Source organism: Ctenopharyngodon idella, chromosome 20 (genome assembly GCF_019924925.1).
Source record: "Ctenopharyngodon idella isolate HZGC_01 chromosome 20, HZGC01, whole genome shotgun sequence".
Classification (NCBI taxonomy): domain Eukaryota; kingdom Metazoa; phylum Chordata; class Actinopteri; order Cypriniformes; family Xenocyprididae; genus Ctenopharyngodon; species Ctenopharyngodon idella.
Genome location: NC_067239.1, coordinates 16,920,780 through 16,945,446, shown reverse-complemented (window position 1 = coordinate 16,945,446; position 24,667 = coordinate 16,920,780). Strand labels below are relative to the sequence as shown.

General features: G+C 36.3%; 1 protein-coding gene across 7 annotated transcripts in view; it reads left to right on the top strand.

The window, feature by feature from the left end:
• epha7 (eph receptor A7) overlaps positions 1-24,667 on the top strand; it is an 83,718-nt gene that overhangs the window by 41,779 nt on the left and 17,272 nt on the right. For all 7 annotated transcript variants that reach the window (XM_051876102.1, XM_051876100.1, XM_051876097.1 and 4 more), the window contains exon 6: positions 22,191-22,315. In XM_051876102.1, coding sequence (XP_051732062.1) covers positions 22,191-22,315 — 125 coding nt within the window. The remainder of the gene's footprint in view (positions 1-22,190; positions 22,316-24,667) is intronic.

Sequence of the window (24,667 nt, the reverse complement as noted above, 5' to 3'; positions counted from 1 at the left end):
CTCAGCAGAAAGGAAGGCCTGATAGCCCGGAGCCAGAGTGTTTCAGGCCCGATGATGTAATTGTCACGCACCCCTCAAAAAATTAAAAACATTTATACATTTTATATATATATATATATATATACAGTCAAACCAAAATCAGACATATGATAGACATTTTCATTTTCAGACATTGATATTTTTGATACTGTAGTTCATTTATGTAAGTGAGGATAGCAAAATAAAGTAACTGTGACATACTATACCCAAAAATTCTGGACTACCAGTGAAACTGATAAAAATTTGAATCCAATAATTATTCAGACACTTTGACCTGACCATGTTTTGCTTAAGTGGTATCTGACATAATTAAGATTATTTTTTCTGACTCAGTTTAACTCTGAGATCTTGTCATATTTTATTACCATTTGTTTAAACTATTGTGAATATACTGTATTAATGAATGAAATGTTCAAGGTGTCTGAATAAATTTTGGTTTGACTGTATATATATATATATATATATATATATATATATATATATATATAAATTCCTTACCAAAACAAGCAAAATGCTATTAAATAAATAAATAAATAGATTAATGTTTTGACATATGAAAGATTTAAAAACTTTTGATTAAAATCCTTGAATCTTTACCAAAAACAAGCAAATTAAACAAACAAACAATCAAATAAATATACATTTATTAATTTAATTAATGCTTATTTGATATAGATAGATTTAAAACCGATAATTAAAAAATAGATAGATAAATAAATTATGTTTTTTTTTTTTGCTGTGAGAGTGAGACCATATTGAAATATTGTCAGGGCAAGTACAAATCTGAACTACGACAGATATAAAATCTCTTATTGTTGAGCCCTGCTTTTCATATAGTTAAATATTTAGCCTCGTGCTTGAATTTGTAAATGGTACCAAACAAGGGCATTTGACATAACCATGTTGTGCTAACAACCATGTGGAAAATACCTGTGCAGATTTGTGCAAAGGAACAATTTCAGACTCAAGGGAAGGCTCAGTTGTTTGCTCTTTTGTTGCTTTCCTACGTTTTCTTCTGGTTTATTTATAGATTTCTTTCCTTTTATACTTTTCTTTGCGGAGAGGAATGTGATTTTTCTTCCCTGACAGTACAGAGGAAAAAAGAGAAATTGCGAAAATGTAGAGCATTTTTCCCCCCTGCTTTAGAGAAGAGCGGGTGCCCACTTTCACGTGCTGTTAAAACAAAACAAAACAAAACACAAAACACCGCCTTTGTGTTGCTTTGTCTGTTTTTGCTGACCTTTCCTCTCCATTTGTGGAAAAGAAAGAACGGGGGATTCAGTGTGGTCTAGACAGGTGTGTTTCTCTCTTTCAGAAAGATCACAGACTGTAAACAGGTTAAGCCCCTTACCACAACCCTCGGTGACAGACATGAACAAGATATATTAACTAGTTAATGAAAAAAAATATTAGATTTAATTTTTATTTAAATGTATTATAGATTATCAATTATGCCATTTATTTAAAGTTTTGCATAAAATATTGTAACAATAATTATTTTAAAATATTTATTTTTAAATGTCGCTCCAAAAGCAGGACTACAATCTGACAAGTGTCTCTCAGGCTCCCAAAATGTCATAAACATCCTCCGTTCCATGGAAAAACAACAGTATGGCAACAAACAAATGGAGAGAAACAGCTTCCATACAACTTATCAGCCTCTCATTACTCTGATTCCATGTTTTCATGAACCTGACTGTACATTATGACCACGCAGTCTGAATCACAATGCCTCTTTGGGCAGGTGTGAGAACAGAGCAGGGGCATTGAAGGGCTTTTCTTACACTTTTACCCCTAAATAACAGAAGAGGTGGCTCTGTTTAAATGAAGTGAAAACTTTTTCCATTTGCATAATAGAAAAGCAGCATCCTCCAATTAACTGCTGACAAAGTGGATTTAATTCCCTTAAGAAAACAAGTCAAGAGCACAAAGAAAGGCCAAAGCCTTGTTCTAACCATTATTGTACTCTGAAAAGTTGGGAGCTGGCTTGGTCACAATTTATTCAGCAAACAGTGGTCCTGGTCCCCCACTTATGACCAGGCTCATGTAAAATCACCAATTACAGTAAAGCTATTCAGTCCCCGGAGAAGTAACACCTGTTAAGTTGTTATCCAGTAGAGTGGCCTGATGGCTTCAGGTCTATTTTTCTCTTGGTCCTTTGTCTAGGCTGTGTTCATTGTTACGAGGATCCTGTGTATGTTTAAAAGCCACAGGAGCAACAGTGATGGTGGTCCTTATTTTCCTGATTGGCCCACCCTTACAAAAAATAAGTATACTTTAAGTTCATTTTATTAAGTAAACTTAAAGTATATTTTATATACTTTATGTAGTAAGTATACTAATATCAGTGTACTAGAAGTATATTTGTAAGTGTACTGTTTCAATACTGCTTGGGACTTGGGTCCAAGTACAGAGTAAAGTAGATCTGAAGTAAGTTCCTGTACACTACCAGTGGACTAACCTACACAAAAATTCTGATACTCAAAATTAGGAACATATCTGTTTTCTTTAAATCAATATTTTCAAAAAATGTACGTTTATAAGACAGTATGTAAAACTATGTGAAAAAGTATTTAATAGGCTACTCAATCAAAAGATTAAACACAACTACAGGCCAAGTATACTTAGAATACTTATTTGTACTTTTAAGTATCTCGATTAAAAGACTGAGTACAAGTATAGGCCAAATATACTTAGACTTTTCTGTCAGTATAAGTCAAGTATACTTAAGTGCAATTTTAAGTATATTTCTGAGAAGTACATAAAAAGTAGACAAAGTATACTTTCTTAATTTGAGTTTAAAAGAAGTATACTAATAGCACACTTGAATAAATTTTTTTTCGTAAGGGCAGTCTGGCACAGGGAGGGATTATAGATTTGAAAGGCTATTGGTCTGGTTTAATAGTGAGGGATTACAGTAATTCAAGCCAATAAACAAAGACTAGACAAGAGCAGCTTCTTTTTTAAAGATGTGTACTTTGATTAATGATGCTTGTGTTAGGCAGACCACTTTTAGAGACAGCGCCATTAAGAGTGATTCACTGCATCGGATCCTGATTAGTTCCATATGGATAGAGAGTTCAGTTGACCGGAAATGCGGAGACATCTTTGTTATGTGCGTGTTGTTCTGCGCTTCTGCATTTTTATGTATTGTCCATCTTTTCCAGGGGGAAAACGGTGAATTTTTAATCTAAGCTGGAGGTTTTGAAATTGGCTATTCTCCAAACTTTAATCAGACTTCAAAGGATCCACAAGACCTCTCTATTCCCCCCTCACATCTCAATACTTTCCACTTGCTGTCCTCTCCAACTTATAGATGTACAGAGGGAAACAAAGAGAGCGAGTAGGGTAATGTTTTATGTTACACGCCGAGCGGCTTTTTATTTGACTCTTCTACGGTTTTGTCATTTTAAGGAACCCGCAATAACGTCCTCCGTCGGCCGGCAAAAGAGTCTGGCTTTGATCCTAAATTAGAAAACATTATCCATTTAATGGAGCAATTTCAGCAAGTACCCTCAATAATTACTTAATGACAAAAGGTATGTTATCTAGAGACCACCATATTTATAGGACTATTTGTGGAGTTCTTCAAGTGAAGTAGCTCTAAGCCGACCTGAGCTGCACTTTGTGCTTCAGACTGCCAGTCATTTCCTGATGCGATACTTCTAACTTTTTAACGGTTTTCTAGTTTTTTTTTTTTTTTTGACAGTACACTCAAAAAAAGGCAGAGTTTATATTAACTATTTACATGTATTTGATTGTATTTAAATGCAATTATTAATGAAATTGCTTAGAATCTGTTTATTTGTAAAACATTTAAATTTACTTAAATTTACAAAGTATAAATATGGTTAAAATTTGGCTAGCTGTAAACAAATAATATTTAATTAGTTAAAATGTATGAGACTGAAAGAAATGGGATTTATTGATAATAAATATATAAACCTGATTAGTGTGTATTGGAGACATTCAGTTTATTAGCACTATTACGGAATATGAACCTGTTTCTTACCTATTTTAATGTATGTATGATTAACAAATATGCATCACATTAAGTTTATTAGTTAGTTAAAACTGTGTAATCCAAATGGATGGAAATTGTATATGCATTACAAATGCATAAATCCTAAAATGTAGGTCTAATTTGTTGTTTTTTTTTTAGTTTATATTGCAGTTGATTGTACGGCATTGCATGTCTTGTGAAATCTGTTTAATAGAAGCTTATTGCTGTGTTTCTCATAAAAAACTACTAAAAATAATGAAAAACAAATGTACTCGAAACGTGAAGTCAGTATCTAGTCTATTAGGGGTGACGGGCTTTAAAAGCTCACTTTTATTGTCTTCACTAACTCTGACTATGTTAATATGGCGCTGAGTTATTATGGAATAATGACGCTAGTGAAATTTGACACTAAAGGCTTTCACGTCCTAGACCTATTAAAAACGTCAAATGCGTGCCACTGCTTTACGGAAAACTGGTACGGCGACTGTTTGCAGACGCCGTGCTAAAAAGAGCAGCATGGGGAAAATACAGTTTTGCAAGTTGAAGATGGATATAAAGATAAGGCTTTCATTTGCAAACATTGTCAAAAATGTTGTGTAACCAGAAACAATAACATACACTTAGTTGTATACTAATTTATAGCAGTGATAGCAAACGTGTTTACCTCAGGAATAGCTTTCTTTCACGCACAGGTCAGAATTCAAGCCACCCGGGCGAGCCGGCTTAAAAGAGACCCCTTCCAGCAATGAGATGAATGTCGCCACTGCTTTATCCATCAGAATATTGTTATTCTCATTTCATAAAAGTACAGAAAATAGGATTAGGGGCCAGCTATCCTGGGGGATGAGAGTCAACTGGCCCTCTCTTTTATCTCTGCACTGTGCGTTGGGAGCTTGGACTGCTCACAGGCACTTTCAATTGGAGCGATTAAGTCGGCTGAATCTGCAATGTACAGAGTGAGATATGGAGATATGAAGGGACACAGGGAAGAGACAGGGGAATATGCTTTGCTGTCTGTCATCTAAAAACCATGTTTGAGTTTCCTAGCGTAACGTTTTGGCCTAGAAAGCCGAGAATAAAGAGACATAAAAGACAGAGGGATAAAAGATCTAGGTTTATATAATGGGGTCGAAAAAGTCTGAGAATATATTGAAAAGATGGCATTCAAAATGTATTTTAAAACAGAACAATTGGAGAACTTTAGAACAAAGAATTCATATGATATAAATTAAATAAGAAATATATTAAATATATTAAAAAGTATGATATTTTTGTCATTAATTGAATAAGATCACAATTATATAACAAATATTGTATGTGTCTGTATATATATATTTATAAAGCGGTTAGTTCCTGTCCTTGATTCTGATTGGTCAATAGCTGTGTTTTATTCACAATAAAACACGGCTATGACTGCTTCACCCAACGGTTCTGTGTATCACTACACAACACTCTTAGCAACCACTCTTAGCAATGTAAACTGTCTGTTCTGAATTAATATTGTTCATTGAAGCTTAGCGTATTATGTAGAAGAGTATTGTTCGAAAAAGATCGAGTGAGCGAGTTTATTACCTGCATTCAGATTTAGCATTTTCCTTCAGGTCAGTCCAGTGTTCGTAATAAAAAATCTGTTTAAATGTCCGATGTATTATTTTGTCCTTTTAACAGTTAAGGGGTTTTCCCATGACTGACAGCGCTAGTCAAAGCATTTGTCAGTTGCGTTTGTTCCGTGTTCACAACAATTCAGTCTTTTCAATGTAAAAGTCTTCGCTACTGACTGACACACTCATAAAGACAGTCTTTGCTGCCATCTAATGGTGTAATAATGTAACTTATGTTGCTGTTCACGGTCAGGGACTATTTTTTCCGGCGGAAGGAAGGCTTTTAGTGAAAGTTTACTTCATGAAAGTTGCATTGATACATATTTTTGGCTTTAATATTTGTATTGTGTGGTAACAGTTTTATAAAAGCAATAAGGTACACATCGTGCCTAACAACGCCCTTCAGCCTTGACTTATTCACGATACAGCACAGCCTCTCGTACCTTATTGCTTATGTATACTATATTAAATAAGAGTAGAATCAAATAAAAAAGTAATATAATTTTTACTAATGGTCTTAGACTTTTAGGCTCAGTTAATCAATCATGTTTATTTACATTTTTACATTCAAGGTTGCCTGTTTGTTTGTTTGTTGAATAGTTATTATTAAAAGTGAATGAAAATAAATAAGCTTTTCTGCACTAACATGTATATTATTATAATATTGTATTTAACATTAGAATAAACGTACCTATTAAGCTCAAGTACCCATTAAGCACACTACCATCTTTGGTATAAAAAAGAAAAGAAAAAATAATGTATTATAAAAAGAAAAAATAATGTATTATCCTACTTGATGTCTTAACCAATTGATGTGTTTGTTACTACATACCTCCTGTAATTTCAAGAAAATCAGTGTTCACACTGTCTGGCGGCAATTTTGAAAGCTGTAATAGTAATAGTAATAAGTACTTACTGCAAAATTAAGAGATTAATGTTTAGACTTTTGCATATTATAACCTGGAACCTGCATGTGGAAAATAATTACAGTTAGATCCAAAAGATAGTTTTAGCAACATAGTGCAGATGCTACAGAAGATTGTTTGCTACACTAATATATTACTTTACAGGCATTACTGGCTTGTACTGTTAAATCCATAATATTATAAATTTACAGTTTATTGATGGTCTGTGGTTTTACACTGCTGCAATTTTTAAAGACTTCATTTTATTGTTAGGTGAGCTTAAAGGGTGCACTACTATGAAAATCACACAACTTCAGTGTGACATCAGTAAGAAAAAGTATAATTTCATAGATATTGTCAATAATAGCTGTTCATATTAAAATATGTATAAACTTAATACATTACCTAGATTATTTTTTAGCAAAATCTTATCCTTTAAATTTCATGTATTATTTATTAATTAAAAATTGTTGCTGCTCCAATTAAGCTCAGTGTACTCCCTTTAAGCTCATCCACATTGAACGTCTATGTAAATACTTCATTATCAAGCTTTAAATATTAACTGATGGTTTTCATTTTAAGTTAATCTTCATAAAATGATTAATAACTTATTCTCATAGCCTTAAAGGGTTAGTTCACCCAAAAATAAAAATTACCCCATGATTTACTCACCCTCAAGCCATCCTAGGTGTATATGACTTTCTTCTTTTTAGACGAATACAATCAGAGTTCTATTAAATAATGTCCTGGCTCTTCCAAGCTTTATAATGAGAGTAAATAGAAGATGAGATTTTGAAGCCCAAAAGAGTGCAACCATCGATAATAAAAGATAACCACGCGGCTCCGGAGGGTTAATAAAGGCCTTCTGAAGCGAAGCGATGCATTTGTGTAAGAAAAATATCCATATTTAAGCGCAGACGATAGAGCAAAGCAAAACACCGGTCACGAATTAGAAGTCTAAAACAAGAATTTTTAAAGAGAAATGTCGGAGGATTTTGATATAAGAAAAGCTTGAGTTTGTTGCCCAGCCCTATTTGTTTGAACCGTGAAAGTGGTCAAAGCTTACACTACTATTATTTGATTTTTGAATGTGTTACTTAGATGAACAAGGACTAGTCTAGAAGTTGCAATGTGTTTGAATGACACTTCACTATGAATATATAACTGATCAAATTAAATGCGTTGTTGCTGGATTTTAGTGTTTTGTTTTATTTTTGTGATTGACTCTGTACCTTCAAATAAAATTTTTTTTCAATTCTTTAAAAAAGTTGTTTAAAATAACAAGAAATTTTAATAAAACATGTTGTGAGCTTAATGGCAACAGGGGTGTGCTTAAAGGGTACAAAAATGTACCCATTAAGCACAGCCAGACTTTTTGCATTTAATGATGATCTTAATTGAAATGCTTTTGTCATTTAAAATAAAATTAAATATTATTGTGTGAGATATACTCACACAATAATGTACTGTACTGAAACCAATATCCTGTGCACTAAACATGTCTCAATGTAGATTTTGGTGAGCTTAATAGGTATGTTTACCCTATAAATAATAAATGATTTTAATGTTATACATATAACATGAAAATATTTCTTATATTATTTATTTAAAAAAAATTATAATTTGCTCTAGTGATCTTAGACTTTTGTATTTTCAAGGTTGCCTGTGAGTTAAAAACGAAAACATTTGCCTCTCGTGTGTTTTCGATTTGACTCATTTAGTGGGAAAGGGTGTAAGAGGAGAGCTTTGGTAAACCACGGCTGAGTAAGAGAGAGCTTTGTTGTAGCTTGTAGAGGATCCGTCAGCAGCGCTCAGGTTCTCACACTAAAGCGAGCCAGATGGATACTAGAATCCTCTTCTCTTCAGACAGAGAGAATAATCAGCTCTTTCTCACTCTGATCACCCTATTCTCAGGCCAGAGAGAACAAAACCAAAGAGAAGAATAAAAGCACTGAAATCAGCTTGAACTTTCAGCCCCCGTTGCATAGTACGGTTCCCTCAAACGTCTGTTTCCCAGAGCCAGAGTTAATTGGGCCATGAATCATTTCATTGAGACTAATGTAAACATCCTGGTAATTGATAACAAATCATCATTACAGGTGTGATCAAAACAGATCTACTGACCAACCACTGAAAACTCGCAGTCATTTTTTTCTAATACGAAAGTCTCATTAACAAATCTGTTTGTTTCCGGTTCCATTTCAACTCGACATTAATCACAATCAACACAAGTTTCTGTTCGCTAACAGAACAGAGCAGTGGGTCTTTCTGGGCCTCATTATTTGTAATCCGATGGATGTCACCGCACAGTAATATTGCAAGCCAACAGAAGCAAGACCACTTGGAATAAATTTCGTGAAGCAATACATCTGTAAGTACCAGCAAGGGCTTTGTCTAAACATGCTAAAAAAGAAAGATGTGGCGGCTTTTCATACGCAGCTGCGTGTCATAGAAGGGATTCCTTCACGCTGGGTTCTGTGTGTCTGTAAAGAAGACGTCAAGTCCAGATGAGACATAAAAATGATAGTGCTCCTCACCTGCGATGACAGATACATGCAAACAAACACGATCTGCATCCGCATGACTCAGATGTCTTGCACAACGTTCGCCGCAGTGGCAGACGAACAGCTGGCGCTGGTGTGTGAGCGTGTCTGGAATTAGTTTAGTGTTAGTTAAGATGACCTCCATCAAAGTCTGTTCACCACAGTGCAGATGAACAAAACCAGACGCATCTCAAAACAAGACAATTGTAACGGTGAGTCATTCGTTTTGTCCGACTATAATAACAAGGATTGTAGTCACAAGCAATTTGTCTGTTTACACCGAACATGAAAGTGGGGCGTGACACGACACTGTCAATCACAAAACAGCCAATCAGAACAGTTCTCTCTGTTTGATCTCTCTCACACAACTGAAGAACGCAAAATAAGAACACATACTAGATGGAATGCTTTTTATGGCTTTCCCTGTGGAATTTGATGTATTTGTTATCTAATGTCTCTCTCAGCATGCCATGTTTGGTGTTTAATATACATTAGGAGTAGTACAATTTTGTGAATTATGCAAAGTGATTCCAGAATTGAACCCTCATTTTCAGTTGAGACTTTAATTTCTTAATGTTTGGGACTCTGACAACCCAATGATATGTGTGATTTAGTCAAACTGTTTCATAATAATATAATAATAATGATTATTAGTATTGTTTTTATTATTATCTTAGTTTTAAATAATATATCAAATTCTTTCAATATGTTTCTGTAACTTAAATGTTAATATGTTTAATTTGTTTCTGTGACAAAAAAACCCAGTGGGTGGATGTTGTTGAAGCTGTAACCCTGTTTAAAGGGTTTAAAGGACTGTTGCTTCAAATAACCAGAACAAATATTAACAAGGTTTATTTATGGCTATTGCAGATTTGTTCGAACCCAGCTGAGCACACACACACACACACACACACACACACACACACACTAAGCGGAAACACGCACATGTGCGTACACATTGTATGGTATGTATCTGTTTGTTGCCAGGTGCGTTTGGCTGAATGAGTGCCTATATGGCATGTCAGTGTGCAGATATGTTAAACACAAAACCTGAGCGAGCGTCACCGCATATCTGCGTGGAGTAACGGTGACAACAACCTGAGCAAATGTTCTCTCCATCACTAGCAGGATAACAAGAGGTCATTAAAAAGAGAGAGAGGGGCAATTGTGGGTCGACACTGTAGGTTGGAAAATAAATTTGGGATCTTTGTAAAGGGAAAAAGTATTTTCTTTGTTTGGTTTTTAGGCCCAGGCAGCCTCCTCTGTTTTTCATTTCATATTTTCTCTGGCTACAAGCGGAATTGGAGTGTTTGTTGAACAAGAGCAGTTCTCTCTTACCCTTCAATCTCTCATCTGTCTCTCTCTCATTTTCTCTACCTCTCTCACTCGCTTTGATGCCAATTTGGCTGGAGCGGAGCATGTCCAGGCTTTTGCAGATGTGTCCCTCTCCCTGCCTTTGATTGCAGCGTTCAGGCCAAATAAAACATCACATACAAGCCTATCTCTCTCTCTCTCTCTGCCTTTCTTCTCTTTCTCCTCATCACTCACCGTCTTAGAAAGCAGGCATGCAAAAAAGAATGAGCATCCATCAGAATGGGAAGATCAGAAGAAGTAAGGGAGAGATTTTTGAGCCAAGTAGATTTTAAATGCAACTTTGGGGGGGGGAAATATATAATATATATTAGAGGTGTGTGTGTATATATATATATATATATAAGGGTGTAACAATATGTTGTGTCACAATATATCGCAATACAAATATGCAACAATATCGTATCATGGATACTGAAAAATATGTTGTGCATAGTTCACCCGGTAACACTTTATTTTAGGGTCTTTTAACTAGTTGCTTATTAGCATGCATATTACTAGAATATTGGCTGTTTATTAGTAATTATTAAGCACATATTAAGGCCTTATTCTGCATGACCTTATTCTACATTCTTAATCCTACCCAATACCTAAACTTAACAACAAACTTGCTAACTATTAATAAGCAGTAAATTAGGAGTTTATTGAGGGAAAAGTCGTAGTTAATAATGAATACATGTTCCCTATACTTAAGTGTTATCGTTCACCCAAAATGAAAATTACTGAGAAAAAAATTCAAGTTTACAGAGTTTCAGTGTCATTAAACTACTATATATTATGTTGAATATAATGTATAATAATGGAAAGGGGGAATATTTGTGGGTCCTGATAATGCCAAATGTCTTATGCTACCAGTAAAAAGTGTCCTACATTTCTTTAAATATATCTAGTCAGTGACAGACTGCAAGCATATTCATCTAAAATAAATTTGTGTTTCAGCATTAGCATCATGAATATTTTTATTCTGGTGTCATTATTGTCCTGTACATTGGGTTAACAGCAAGTCCAAGCCTGTTTCCACTCCCATTGTAATACCAAATTTAGCATTTTAATCAACAGTCCATTTTTTGTTATCCTTTTACAATATGTCTTGGAGTATCGCAATAATATATATATATATATTCTTAGGGGTGTGTGTGATTTTGAGCTTTTCTCATGTGACTCAAGTCTTTCTGCATGTTCTTTAAAGAAAGATCAATGACTCTGATTTTCAGTTTAGCCAGCTCTTGGTGAATGACTAACCCTTGGCGCTCACACAAGCTTTAATCAGAGCCATGCATGTAACCGGTAAAAATACAAAAAAAAAAAAAAAAAACGGAGCATGGCTGGATTTGGTTCCACCCATGTGGACAGCATCCAAACCCGTGATTAAAGAGCATGTGAGGTCTGATTAATACAATCTTATTGCTGATGACAGAGGCTTTGGGGTAATAAATGACTATTTTCGATAGCATCATTTTTCGAAGCAATTGTAATTTGAGATTTTAAAATTCACCAATCAGGTAAAAAATGAGAGATTTATTCAATAAAGAAAAAGGAAGAGTTCACCTAAAAATCATTTACTTGTGTTATTTCAAACAGTATGGCACTTTCTTTCTTCTGGAAACAAAAGGAGAAATTTGTACAAATAAAAACAAAATAAAAAAGGCCTGGTCACTCTTTTCCATTCGATATCAATGAATGTAGACTAGAGCTTTCAAGCGTCATAAAGGACCATAAAAGTCTCATAAAAGTGGTCTGTTTCTCATCCAAAGCCACCATATGTGTTCCACCAAAAAATGAAAGAATTTCATACAGGTTCGAAATGACACGAGGGTGAGTAAATGATAGGATTTTCATTTATGGGTGAACTGTTCCTTTAAGAGATAGTCAGAGGAACTGAACTGATGGTAAAACTAAGATAAGTGGCCTTGAATGCATGCAAAATCTAAAATAATAGCTTTTGCTATGTGCCTCTGACCCTGAAAAACCCATCAGTTTAAAGCACAGCTTGTTTGGTGAATAATCTTAGCTTTTCCGTTCTGCCGCAGCTCAGATATGCAATCAGCGCGGCGTGCCTGTGTGAATGTGTTGCGCAGGCCTGAGGCATTACTTTGACATTTTGCTGAGATGAGAAGGTTGAGGTCCTTCTGTCTGTTTAGTGAGCCCTTCAAATGCGAATCGTCATGCAGCCTCTGTTTTATTAAGACAAACGATAAAAAGCATGGCGCGTGTTAACACTCTGAGAATGTCTTGTAGTCGTGTAGCTTCTTGTATAGCCAAAGGTCAGGCTGGCAGCAGATAAACTGGAAGAGTGGGCCGAAATTGGCCTCTGTCCCAGGACGTTCATCCTTCATTTGGATTGCGTCGCTTTCGGGGTCGGGTATTTGCTTCGATGGTCTGTGCGGTCAGGATCACTGTATGAAACGCCCAGTGAGAGAAGGGTCTGTGGCATATTTTTATGATTACATAACAACCTTTCACCCCACCACTGCAGTCTGTGTTCCTGAAAAGTCTGTAATTAGAGTGAAGCATGTTTGTTTGTGTGCGTGTGTGTTTGTACACGCTTAAACCAGAGGCCAGTCTCAGCATGAGTGAACTTCCAGTGAAGGCAAAATATATATATATATATATATATATATATATATACACACACACACACACATAAATAAAAAAAAAATCTACCAAACTCAATTGCATATTTTCAAAGTTATCATTTCCACAGAAATCAAGATCAAATCTAGAGCAAATGTGCGTCTATGCAACCTCAACTGTTTGATTTTGATTTGGTGATTTGCTGGTAAGTCACATGGGCGGCCCGTGGCAGCAGATGGGGCGTGTAATGTCAGGAGCGGTCTGAGGGTTTCTCCTACGGAAGCTGTGGTGGAGTTGGGAATTGAACGTGGAGTGCTGATGTGTGTATTGCGGAGATGATGAGGTGCTTATGGCTGAGGCCATCACGCTTGAGTGGAGGGGATGCTGGGTAGCCTGATAAAATCCAGAGTGCTGTCTTTTCTAGCACATGGGAGTCGAGTCATAATCACACGATTTTTATTTCTTCTCTCTTCACCCACAGCGGAGACTCAGAGATGCACACGGATGTCTCTCACTCTCTCCCTTAACAATTACTCAGTGTAGGAAATGAGAACATAATTCCGCCATTGCTTGTTTTGTAACATCTCTGTGTTGATAAGGATTTCTCATTGTGTTTATGTGTGTTACCTTTCAAATCTTTTTTGCTTTCTTATTAAGTCTTATTGACCAGATGTCTAGGTGTTATGGAAATATGAAATAACAGCAACACATTACAAAGACCAAAAATGAGAAACTAGATGGGAAAACTTTAAACTATGCTGTACGAATCCAATTTAATAATACAGTGAGGCCCAAAGGTCTGAGAACACTCTGAAAATCTCACATTCAAGATCTAATTTAAATTTAGAAAATTTAAAAAAAAAAACATTATGATTTAAAATGAATAAGAATTATTTCCGATTCTGCACTATTTCTAAGTGACTAATCAAAGAAATAATTTGGGACATTGATTATGTGACTTTTTGTAAGGACTGTCAGATTTTTTGTTTGTTTGTTTGTTTCCACTGAGACACAAGATGCTCTTTGGATCATCTCAGATCATGCTGGAGAATATGATCATCGGATTTGACACAAACTCATGTGCTGCAGTAATTAAAACAAAAGGACAAACTAAATACTAGGATATTTAGATATTCAAATTGCTATGCTCATATTATATAATACATGATAGAAGCATTTTCATTAGTGTTCTTTGACATTTGGACCTCACAGTGTGTGGACAGTGGCAATCTTGGATCAGGGAGACTATGATTACTGTATGATTATACGTCTGTAAATGAATGTTTCTAATGCGGGTCAGATGACTCTGTGTCTGGGGGTCAGATGGTGCAGTGGGAGCAGTGATTGCTGATAATAGGGTGCCACCGCTGGACTCTAATTTGTGAGAGGAAGTGTGTGGACGATCTTCACCAGCTCCGCTTTAAGTATCAGGCATCTGCTGCTACATGACTAAATGCCATTCCAAACTCATGACATGCTTTCCACATAGGACAGCTGGGCTGTTGGAGTTAGAGTTAGAAACCATGGCTGGTGATATGTGATCAAGGGGCAGTCACAATATTGAAGGAAACTTGATTTCAGATCAAACCTCCTTCAGAGATATTAGGGGCTCTGATAAACCTTTTGTTTGTTTTTTTTTTTTGTTTGTTTTTTTGCTTTGCTTTGCTGTTTCATTGTCTATTTTCTCATAATTTTGTCTTTCCTATTTTAACCTTCCTTCCTTCCTTCCTTCCTTCCTTCCTTCCATCCACCCACCCATCCATCCATCCATCCATCCATCCATCGTTATGTAACAAAAACAAAATAATTGTGATTATGACTTCCTTCCTTCCTTCCTTTAAATTTTATGTAACAAAAAACAAAATTATGATTATTCCTTCCTTCCTTCCTTCCTTCCTTCTGTCCTTCCTTCAAACAAACAAATGTTATGTAACGAAAACAAAATTGTGACTATGACTTCTTTCCTTCCTTCCTTCCTTCAAACAAATGTTATGTAACAAAAACAAAATAATTGACTTCCTTCCTTCAAATTTTATGTAACAAAAACAAAATTGTGATTATGACTTCCTTCCTTCCTTCCTTCCTTCCTTCCTTCCTTCCTTCCTTCCTTCCTTCCTTCCTTCCTTCCTTCAAACAAACAAACAAACAAATGTTATGTAACAAAAAATGAAATAATTGTGATTTACTTCCTTCCTTCCTTCCATTCTTACTTCCTTCCTCTTTCTTTATTTCTTTCTTTTTACAGAAACAACCTTCCAATTTTGTTTTTTGTTACATAACATTTGTTTTGTTCTGGATAAACATTATGTTTGAGAGCTTTTTCTAATCTGTGTTTTCAAATAGTCATCTTTATCAATCAGCTCTGCCAATGACAGACTCCAGAATGAACAGCCTTTGCTGCCTGGATCTGCTTTTGAATTGGATTCCACTTCTCTCTACAGCCCAACAGGAGAGTTCAGACTTCTGAGAGACAGCTATCCTAAAAGCACCCCTCTAAAGCACAGGATGTCATCAGGGACTCTCCTAAGAAATTCTTGACATTACTATATGAGAAAGACTGAAAGTGAAGAGGAAAACCCTAATATTTGAATATTATTCAAATATTAGGGCAAAATATTACAAGTTGTGATGTTTCGTTTCGCTTAGATACATTTACAACATTTAAAGAAAACACCAAGCAACCTAGACGTGACTAGACCCGAAACTGTACTTTATACATTCAGATCCAGCTGCAAGTGTGAGTTTCAGTGGCCTTTTCACTTCTAAAGCATCTCACGGTTTGCCGAAAAGCTCGAGCTTTGATCCCTGAGAGAAATGAAAGCGTTACTTAGCAGCTTGAGCGGTTCCTGTGTGCAGCGCCAAATCGGAGCGTCCCCCTGGCCCTGCTCTAACTGAAAGTGACAAAGCTCTTGGTAACGGTGGTTGGGAAAGCACATTTCTGTTTGGTAGTGTGCAACGGGAGGACGCCGGGGCTGGGGGTCGAGGGACAGACAGCGAGCGAGAGAGGGAGAGACAGCACAAGACAGCAAAAGAGAAAACCTTGTCACGGCAATTCTGCCGGTTCCCTCAACATTCATCAAAACGGGGGGCCATCATCTTCTACCTACTTTATTTTCTGAATCACTGAGCCTCTACTGACGGAGTGAATTCTCCTCTCCTTGCTTTCTTTCCCTTTCTGGCTTATGTCTCTTTATTTCTCTGGGTTTTGTCCTCTTTTTCTTTTTCCCACTCAGTCTTTCACACACAAGTGAATGATGCTGTACATTAGCTTTTCTCAACTGGTTTTATTTTACATTGGACTTTGCAAAAGTAAACAAAAATGTCCTTAAAAATTAAATATTATAATAAATTATTTGTTATCATTTATTATAATATAATATAATTAATAAGATTAATATTAATATGATTAAATATAATATTTAATATTATTTAAAACAAATTATTTTAATTATCTCCTTTAGATATGAGGTTTTGCTCAAAGTATTTATGTATTTATTTATTTAAAATTGAGACACTTTCGATCAGCTTTTGTGACTTTAAAATGTGCTAAATAAATGAATTGTGATTTGATAAACTGCATAAGCCCAACAATATTCTGAATAGGAAACATTTTAAAAAGTTGAGCCTATTTTTAATTAATAAATTATAAATATACATTTATTAGTAGCATTTTATTATTTACATTGAGCATTGTTTTTTTCCTTTGCTGTCCACCATTTTTGGGTCATGAAGCACCATTACTCACACATACACACAATCTCATGTCTCATTATGCAGGTTAGTCTAGATAAGTACACGCACACACACATACACACGCACGCCATCTCCCTGGGCTTGTGAAGCAGCGTTAGACAGGAGGAACAAGAGGACATGCTCCTTCACACACACACACACACACTTTTTGTGGTAGCCAGGGGCAATAATGAGGCAGATCTAACACCCACACTTTCTGTCTCCGTTCACATATTCATTTACACACTCTCACACACCAGTTCAGCCTCTCCTTGAGGTTTTTTTTTTTTTTTTTTTTTTTTGGCCTTTTTTCTTTTCCTGCTTAGAGTCAAAATGTCAAGCTAAGTAATGTTGATTACGTCAGCCCTCGTTAGTGTCTGTCCGATGAGAGCTCTGTCGCCGATCTCAATGTTTTCATAGGGCTCTGGAAAAGCCGTCTGTGGAAGGCCCAGCTCTATTAAATCCCTGTGCTCCAGCCGAGGGATGACCATAAATATAAAAATATCTAGAAAACTACAGAAATCTGTAGAGAGGACGTCCCACATACCCGCCTAACCCCCTACCTGCCATGTCTGCAGGATTTCTTTAGTAATGCGTCAAACTGCCCCACACTTAAAGCTGTATTGACTATTGTAACACATGAATAGTGTCAGGGACGAATTTTTAATTTTTTTTTTTTTTTGTGCATTAATAATTTTATTTAGGTGCTTTTACAGAAAAAAAAGGTAGCTGGCCACATAAAACGACAGCTTATGGCCAACAAACCCACATGCTTTTCAGCAACCAGTTAACTACTGGGCGAACATTAACACCGCCTCATTAATATTCATGACCCAGGCTGATAAGGTTTATAACGTGCTTCTCAGATCATTCCTACACCCTTGGTTAAAGCAAAATCTCTATTCTTCTGTCTCCTGGCTTTTGTTAAAGAATAGGAACTGCAATGCAGCACTTAAGAATGTGTTTGTGGAGCCGTTTCATTTACCATCTCTTGGTAAGTGCTCAAAGTTATTCAATACTTTTGAGGTGGATGAAAAGAAGTCATGGACGTGAGAGTGTCAGCCTTGACTTAAGTGGCTGGATAATTAAAATACTTCAAAGTTAATACTGCACAAGCAAAGCAGAGAGAAAAAATGATTTCTGTTGTGTAATGGCATTCTAGTGCTTCTGCGCTTTCAGATACTCTAGAAACGCCACAGCCAGCCAACAGAGGGAGAGAAAGAAGCTGAGAGTATATAAAAACATCCATGCATAATGTATCCCTAATGTATTCTAATGCAGAACATGATAGACGCTTGCTTCTGCTTGAATTAACTTATGCATTAGGAGGCTTGAGAAGGTCACTAATATCTGCTTTTATGTCACCCAGCCACTGCACACAAAACGTCCCCCCCCTCGCACTGCCTCTTTAGGACAGACGGAACAATTATATGATTTTCTGCTGCGCTAGGCCCCTTACGTGTGATAAAAGTGGGAGTGGGTTGACTCGCTCTGAGGTAAGCATGTCATTAATGGTTGTTATAGGGCAGTGGTTAAACATACCACAGGGAAGGTGCCACTGAGAGGGAGTGAGGGACACATTTCCTCCATATTAACACTGAACTCAGGGTCTCTCTTCCAGCTCGCAGATTCAAGTCGATATGAGGGCTGTCACCACGCTCGATTCTCAATTACCCGGCTAGTTCTCAGCGGAGAGGGGATGGCGGCCTGTCCTGCATTGCTGGAACGGGAGGCTGCTGTTTATGATGAAAGTTTGGGCTCTGCCTTAAATGATGACAAATAAAAAAAAAGGTTTGAACAGGAGTTAGATAGTTGTGTTTTAGCTTTCATTAGAAGGATTTAGTGAAAAATTTGGAGCAAATAATATATCTGTGGGTATATCAAATAGGTGTTTGCACATTGAACGCTTAAAGTTCATTGCAAAGGGGTTATTTTCTTTTAAAGAATTAGTTTAAGGACTACAACAAATGGCTGGTAGGGACTACAACGAGCAACTTCCTAGGTTAGTGACATCACTAACTCTAAAATTTACATAAACCCTGCCCCTGAGAACACGCAACAAAGGGGGTGAGGCCATGTTGGGCTGCTCACACCCAAATAGGGGCAAATTTGACAAGCTATAATAAATGATCTTTTTTTTTTTTAATAAACTTCACAGACACATTCTGGGGACACCAATGAACATCTTGTAAAAGGGGCATTAAGGTCCCCTTTAATGATTAATGTTTTTGTATGAATTTTATATTTTATTTTAAGACAAAATTATCAGTTGTTAGACATAGCATTAATATAATTATTATTGGCCAGCATTTTAATATCAGTGTATCACTATACAGCAAACAGATGGTCTCAAATCTAACAGACTTGGACTAAAAGCCTCAAAACTCCAGTTTTGCTTTCACTTGGTTTTTAAGAATTTCTTTCTGGTCTAGACATCTGTTTACACTTCTACATTTGGACTAACACATTTGAAGTTACAGTTACTTGATATTATTTGGCTTTATTGATAACAAGTGGCTTGTCATAACTAGCAAACATCTGTTGCCTTGGGGCCAAAGTTTAGTGTTTTTACAAGTAAATACAAGTGACTAACAGATTGACTTGTCAGTGAAAATGTGCCTCAGAGATCTCGAGAGCAGTGTACGTGTGTTTGTATAGTGTAACTAGATTCAGAAGTCAGAGGGTGTGCTGGATATGGAAATAGATAAAAAAGAAAAACAAGAAAACACTTCATGTGGGAGAAGTAACTCCAGAGAAACAGTCACAACTTTTATTTCCCAGATCAGGTTAAAAGGACCGAGGCTATTACTCTGAAAGACTGTCGAGCACCTCATACGAAACACTACAGAAGGAGCAGTCAGTTGAAAGGGGCAAAAGATCCAATTACTCCAGTACAACTGCTTCTGTGCTGTACAAGTGTGCTCTTTAAATTGCCGTGTCCTGCCTGCATCGCCCTACTCCTCATGGGTAATTGACACTCTCTGCATACAATGAATGTGGACAGAGGCGAAAAAACAAACACCGATTCTGAAATGCTCGGACTGCTTTGACTAAGCTGAAAGTAGGGAATCAGTTTTTCTCACAGCCTCTTCATCAGCACAGTTTCCAACTGAGGGAGTTTAAAACATTTTGAGTATGTAACATCCCTAAATTCATCAGTACGATTGCTGTGGTGTTAAATGAAAGCTAGTGGTTTAGACTGAATAGCCTCTTAAGGAGAACAAGGAATTTGGCTGGTGTTACGAACAACCATGTAGGCTGGCACAGTGTGGTGTGCGTGTCTGTCTGTGTGAGTTGGTCTGGCCGACCTTCAGATCTGGATGGGAAATTAGATTGTTTTAGTTGGATTACACTACATATGTCAAAACACAATTTGACTGTTCAGTTTTAGATCTGCCCTGCCATCCGTGGTACCAGATAGCCTGTAATGAGGTTTTAATCCTGAATCGCTCATTACCACGAGGTCAGCACACTAAAAAATCCTGGGTCAAATGAGGTCGTGACCCTGGATCCTTGCCCTCGACGGATCACCGAACACCGATACGGAGATGTCACCACTTCTCTCACTCTGTCTCACTGCACACACAGATCAGTTAAATTCCTCTCGAAGCCTAATTCTCTTTTTCCTTCCCATCTACTTGAGGTAATTCTGTCTTTTCTTACTTTAACAGACGTCCGTTGAGAGTGGACACTCATTAATGGTGTATGCATGAGCGCTACATTTCCATGCACTTCTTCCAGAACGTCCTTATCCGAAGGTTACCTTCTGAGATTTGAATGGATCTTATTTCTGAGGTTATTAAAAACAAGGAATTTAATTTGGGTTATTCACAAGCTTCTCGTTTTAAATTCACACAGCATTTGGAAATAGTATACCGAGTCGACGTACAAAGTGTGCAATAACTTTGTAATTTAAAGACAATTATGGTACTCTGGCGAAGAAAGAGTATTGGAGGCAAACGCGGATCTGGAAGTGGTGCTAAAGGGAGGGAATAAATGAGACCCTGGGAAAGTCAGTGGCTGGGATAGGGTGCATTTCTCTAAAAAGCACTTCCGCATGTGTCGGCAGAATTAATTTGACTTAATTGACATTCATAAGCCAGACGTTGCAGTTTTACTCTGACTGGGATAAGGCTGTCTTCTGCTGTTTGCTCAGTAATTGAAATTTCCATTATGAGGTGTAAACATTTAGCAGCCACCAAGTGAATATTCATCAGAGCAGCAGTGGTGACACAAGATTCTGTCTGTGTGTATTTGTGCCAACCAGGTACTGAATTTGCATTAAAGCAAGGGAATAGGTTTTTTTATGCGTATATGAATATATTAAGGTGCTGTTGTTGGCTCAGTATATTCTTTCAAGCAAGCACACGTACTCAGTATGCTCTTTCATGCAAACACATCTAATATTATAAGGAATATATTTCCCTATTTTTTATATGTTTTTGTTAAAAAATGTTTAGACATGTCTACGCAGGAAATAAAATACTATCTATCTATCTATCTATCTATCTATCTTTTCTGTCTACATTTTATATCTTAAAATTGTTGTACCTTACATTGAAAAACAAATTGTGCAATTAATTGTAAAGCTTTACAGACATAAACAAATATCAGTTAAAAAAAAATAACTGTATGATATGTCAATAAAGCAACTTTTAGTTTTACAGATAAGATTAAGCTACTGTGTTTTGTTAATTTTGCATTGGAGCTTCATGATTCTGGATAAAATGAGAATCATGATTTTTTTTTGTTTAAAATAAAGATCAAGATTCTCCAATGATTCTGAACAGGCAACTAAATACTAAATACTAAATACTGAAGTCTATTTAAAAATGTTTAATTAATTTGAATGAATTATTTTTTAAATAGTTTTGAATGAATGATTCAATGACTCACTAATATGTACTGGACGAATCAGTGTTTTTGAACAAATCTTTTGAATAAATAATTCAATGACAAACACATTTTTAACAGTCACTTGTCGCCTGGTGGCGTAAGAATGTAATGATACGACCGTTATTTGAAGCGCCAAGTTAGTTTCAAAAGGAGATTTACTCTATTTTGATTGCTATCGTAGACATCAGTGTTTATGTCCAAACTATAAACTTTTAAAGTTTATTACTTCTGTGAGAATTTGAATATTTGTAACACAGAAAAAAACTGCTCTCCCTGGCTCGGCGGCAGCATGAACACAGATTTGAATGTTCCGGTATGATTTTGTCAAAGGTTTAATAGACACAGGTGAATTGTTGTCAATAATAAATAAGATCGCGTGGGTGTTTAAATCGAGATTGCGATCTTTTTACGATTAATCGTGCAGCTCTATTTTGTATTATGCGTTTATATTTTTTATTGTACCATTGTAACGTGTACTGATTAACTAAAACTCAAAACTATTTTCTTCTTTTTTTTATTTTTTTAGCCCCATCTCAGGTGAGTGAGGTGATAAAGGAGCGAGTTCAGCAGCACAGTGTTCAGCTCTCCTGGCAGGAACCAGAGCAGCCCAATGGCGTCATCACCGAATATGAGATCAAGTACTATGAGAAAGTGAGTACACACCACCTGCTCCAGAGCATAAGCTATTAATGAATATATGTGTGTGTTTCAGAAAATAACAGAGAGAGACAATGTGTCTACCTTTCCGTCAGCTTCCCAATTCCCATGCAACCTGTCCTGTCCTGCATTTTTTTTTTATCTTTTTCATGATTTGCATTCTGTGAGCACATAGCTCGCAGTCAAATGCTCCGGTCTGAGTGGATCCTTCCCCTCTAATTGCTATAATGAATGAGACACTCATAAGATTTTAATTGGACTGAGGTCCTTCACCAATCCCACACAAACATACACAAGACCGTATCAGTTTACCACAGCCACACTCGTGCAAGTCTAAGACCACTTCAGAAATGCACCCACAAGAGCAGCACACATACCTCATAATTTCTGGTATTGTACCTGAGCATCTGTTCAATGAAAAACAACCCACAACCCCTTGCAGGCATGCTCACGCTGCCACTAAAACATTAATCAGTTTCGTAGTTCCAAAAAACATGAACACAAACACATACCACACTTAATTTCTTTCACCTCAGCTCACTCTCCTGCTCAATCCCACCCCCATCCATTATAAAGCACAGCTTCGTAGTGTCTACCATCCAACTCATATGTCAGCTAGTCAAGCATGAGCAGAAAGGTCCCGCGTGTTCGCTCGGTGCTCAGCCTGTAGGGTTCCGGTCTCTTAGGCAATGTGAAAGCAGAACCACCCTCCTGAGCTGCGCTCCCTGGCTATAGTCCGTCCTGTTTGAAAATTAGAAGCAAACTTGACTTCACTCCTAACAGCCTGTGGCATTCCATTTAAGAGTCTTTTATTTTATTTATTTATTTTGTCTGCTGAAGACTAGGAGAGATAGTTTACAGATCAGCGAAAAAATACTATGGTGCAGCACTAGTGCACATGCTTTTCATATGTTGCAGCTATGGTGTTCAAACAGGTGATGCAGGTTTGAATCAATTGCATGTATGGAAATCCATTTCCACTTTAACGTAAACATATATTTTTCTATTATATTGATGTTTTTTTGAGTCTCTTATGCTCACCAATGCTGCATTTATTTGATCAAAAATCCAGTAAAAAGATACTATTGTGAAATATTATTACAATTTAAAATAACTGCTTTCTATTTTAATACATTTTAAAACGTCATTCATTCCTGTAATGGCAAAGCTGAATTTTCAGCATCACTACTCCAGTCTTCAGTGTCACATGGTCCTTCAGATATCATTCTAATATGCTGATTTGGTGCTCAAGAAACACTTCTTATTATTATCAATGTTGAAAGTTTTGTGGAAAGTGTGATATTTTTTTCAGGATTATTTTAATAGAAAGTAACATTATAAATGTCTTTACTGTCACTTTTGATCAATTTAATGTGTCCTCGCTGAATAAAAATATTAATTTATTTCTTTCTTTAAAAAAAACAACTTTCTGACCCCAAATGTTTGAAAACTAGCACCTTTTTTCTTTATATCTCACAATTGTGACTGTACTTCATGTAATGGACTTGTAATCGCAACTTCTCATAATTTGCAATCACTATTGTGACTTTTGTGACTTTATCTTGAAATTGTGGCTTTATCTCGCAATTAATTAATTTGAAAATTAATTTCTCCATAATTGGCACAATTGCAACTTTATTTACCTCAAAATTTATTTTTAATTTTTAACGTTATCTGGCAATTACCTTACCTGTTTTATTATGAAGTTGAAATGGACATGCTATTAGATAGATATTATGTAATTCATTTACTTTATAATTAATTTCAAACATTTGAAAATTACTGTGTAGACGAAATACTCACGTGATAAGGTAAAAAGCCTTTAATGAACTGGGCTACAAGTTAAAAGTAGATCTACACATTTCGGCAACACAGCCTTCTTCAGGACACTTTTAGGGAAACTTTTAGTTAATTACTGTTAGTAGAAACAGTACAAACTGCTTTCTTTTTTGTTGTGCAAGTGGGCAATATTAACCACAAAAAAGGTGATACAAATGAAAATTTACTAAAAATAGAACATCTTCAGACATTTTCTGCATGCCATTGTTAACACACTGACAATCTAATTTTAATCTCACCTACTACGTTGGACGGATAGCATGCAAATTGGGATATAGCTGTACACTCTGTGTGGGTGTGCATGTGTTTGTGTTTCCTCAAGCTCTCTTTGACATTCCAATTGTAAATGAAGCACCAGCTCCTCGCAAACAGCTTGCTTCTGGTTACCTAGGTTACGGATGAAATACTGTGATATTGCCTCTGCTTGAACTCTTTGCGTGTGAAAAGGGCCAAATGCTCCAGTATTCGCTGCCAAACACTTCAGCGCAACCACCCCTCTCTCTATAA